At 43.5% G+C, this 2,163-nt stretch overlaps 1 protein-coding gene across 1 annotated transcript in view; it reads right to left on the minus strand.

The window, feature by feature from the left end:
* Dync1li1 (dynein, cytoplasmic 1, light intermediate chain 1) overlaps nt 1-2,163 on the minus strand; it is a 51,636-nt gene that overhangs the window by 49,098 nt on the left and 375 nt on the right. Inside the window, exon 2 of the mRNA XM_013028473.1 lies at nt 2,040-2,113. Within this exon, the coding sequence (XP_012883927.1) occupies nt 2,040-2,113 (74 nt within the window). The remainder of the gene's footprint in view (nt 1-2,039; nt 2,114-2,163) is intronic.

Below are 2,163 nucleotides of genomic sequence, written 5' to 3' on the forward strand. Positions count from 1 at the left end.
AAAGGAGGAGGCTACAATGCTTGATAAGAAATGTACTCATTATCCTGCCCATGTAATTGTAACCCCTCTGTACAGTATTTTCACAATTAAAAAAAAAAATATGCTTCTCCAAAGCTGGAAGAAAAGCTTCCTCCAAAGCTGAAACTTCATGAAAAGTATTGAAAGTATTAAACTTCTGCCTTATATAACTCGACACCAGCTAGAGCTTTCTGAACAATTAAGTTCATAAAAAGAAATTAAAAAGGGGAAATTTAATCTATTCTAAGTATGGAGGAGCAAAGGAGTCTGAGCTTCTAAGTACACTTAGTCTTTATGTTTGACCCAGTGTCAAAGAGTACTTAAAAAAAAATAAACACGGGCAACCTCAGTACACATTATGTATCAAGAAGTAAACAAAAAGTGTCACCGTTGCTTTCACCACAAGCGATCCCTAACCATCCATATAATACCCTATGCACAACAGTAATGGTAGAGAATTTATTAAATGAAAAAAAAACCTAATCAATGAATTAAAAAAAAGGTAAACCCAAGGTGTGCTGGCACAAAGGGAAAAAAAATCATCATTCTTATCTTCACAATGACAGTGTCTGCTGTCTTATTTAACTTGGATTAATTAAACTACAATCAGTGACATCATAGAGTCTTAAGTCCATTTTATTTAGCCATTTTCTGGAACTTCTCTTCTATTTTGGGGTTTTGGTTGTTGTTGTTGTTGTTGTTTGCTTTTGGATCCTAATTTCTGTCTTATCAATATCAGTTATGTAAGCACTAATTCAAAATTTTAAAGAGTTCTGATAAATTTAGTTAAGATAAATTCATCACAAAATCATAGCATCGTCTTCATTTTACAACTATTAAATCATTTAATCTTTCCCAAAATCCCGAGGCAAACATTATTATTTTTACATTTTCATAAAAGATGAAGGAAAAAAAATTGAAGTTTACAGATAGCACAAGACTTGCTTAAGATCATAGAGCTTGTGACAGGGCCTTAACTCAAATCCAGGCTAATCCAAAGCACTAGGTGCTTTTGATCACATTACAAAGGAAGGTACAAAGCTAATTTTTCAACTAGCTCTCCATCATTTTATGTATTCTATACGTCAGTAGCAGTTCACAAAAAAGAAGTAATATCTTTCTAATCACTCCTATTAATGTGGACTCTGTCAAGTAGCATGTCTTTGTTTTTGTTTTTTGCTTTCAGATGTATAAAAAAAGTCTTCAGATATCAATAGACATGCTTTAAAATATGTATTTCATAAGCAAAACTCCAGCATCTTGCATGCAAAAAAATAAAGAAATTTTGCCTGTATAAATGATTCAGGAGCTGAACCTGAAAAGCTGTGAACCTGAAGTAATTCTCCCTAGATAAACCCTCTCCACACCCACACCCACCCCCAGTCAATAAAGACAACAACACAACGGAGAACTGAGGAGGTACAAAATAAGGAAAACTGAGACATTCGGCCATTTCTCATTATGCTATCCATCCGGCTGATGAACGAAACTAGAACGGTGTACCACACAGACCCTTCCAAAATTCATGATCACTGACAGCCAAAAAGGCCATTGCAACAGGGGCACACCGAACCCTCCCTCCCAAAACGCTGCATCTAATAAGGACCACCTATCCCGACCACCAGTCAATTTACAGTCAGCAATTAAATATTAACGGCCCAGGAGCGCTCATCGAGAGCCTCCCCGGCCGACTTCTGTGAAGAAAGAAAAAGACTGTCCTCGTTTTCTAGGGGGCCACTGAGCATGCCCCTCGGGTGGGCTGCCCATTCCGTCTCTCCCAGGGAAGGCGGACGGGCCGCCCTCCGCACCCCTGGGAGCCGAGGCCTGAGGGTGGCCGGGTGCCCTTTTCCCCCTCCCAGCTGTCAGCGACAGGTCGGGAGGCGGGGCGCGGCCGGGCTGGGCCGGGCTGGGCCGCGCCGGGCCGTCCGCACAAAAGAAGGGGAGCGAGCGAGCCGGTAGGAGGACCGGCCCCCGAGCCGGGGTGGTTCGGGGTGGGGCCGGGAGAGGTGGGGGGCGCTTACCCAGCAGCAGCACGTTCTTTCCCGCCGGGAGCTTGGAGCGCGAGCGCGTGGAGACCTCGCTGAGGATGCAGGACCTAACGGGGAGCAAGGCGCAGGCTGAGGCCGGGGACCGGCGGGTCCGGCG

Source organism: Dipodomys ordii, unplaced genomic scaffold, assembly GCF_000151885.1.
Source record: "Dipodomys ordii isolate 6190 unplaced genomic scaffold, Dord_2.0 Scaffold110, whole genome shotgun sequence".
Lineage (NCBI taxonomy): Eukaryota > Metazoa > Chordata > Mammalia > Rodentia > Heteromyidae > Dipodomys > Dipodomys ordii.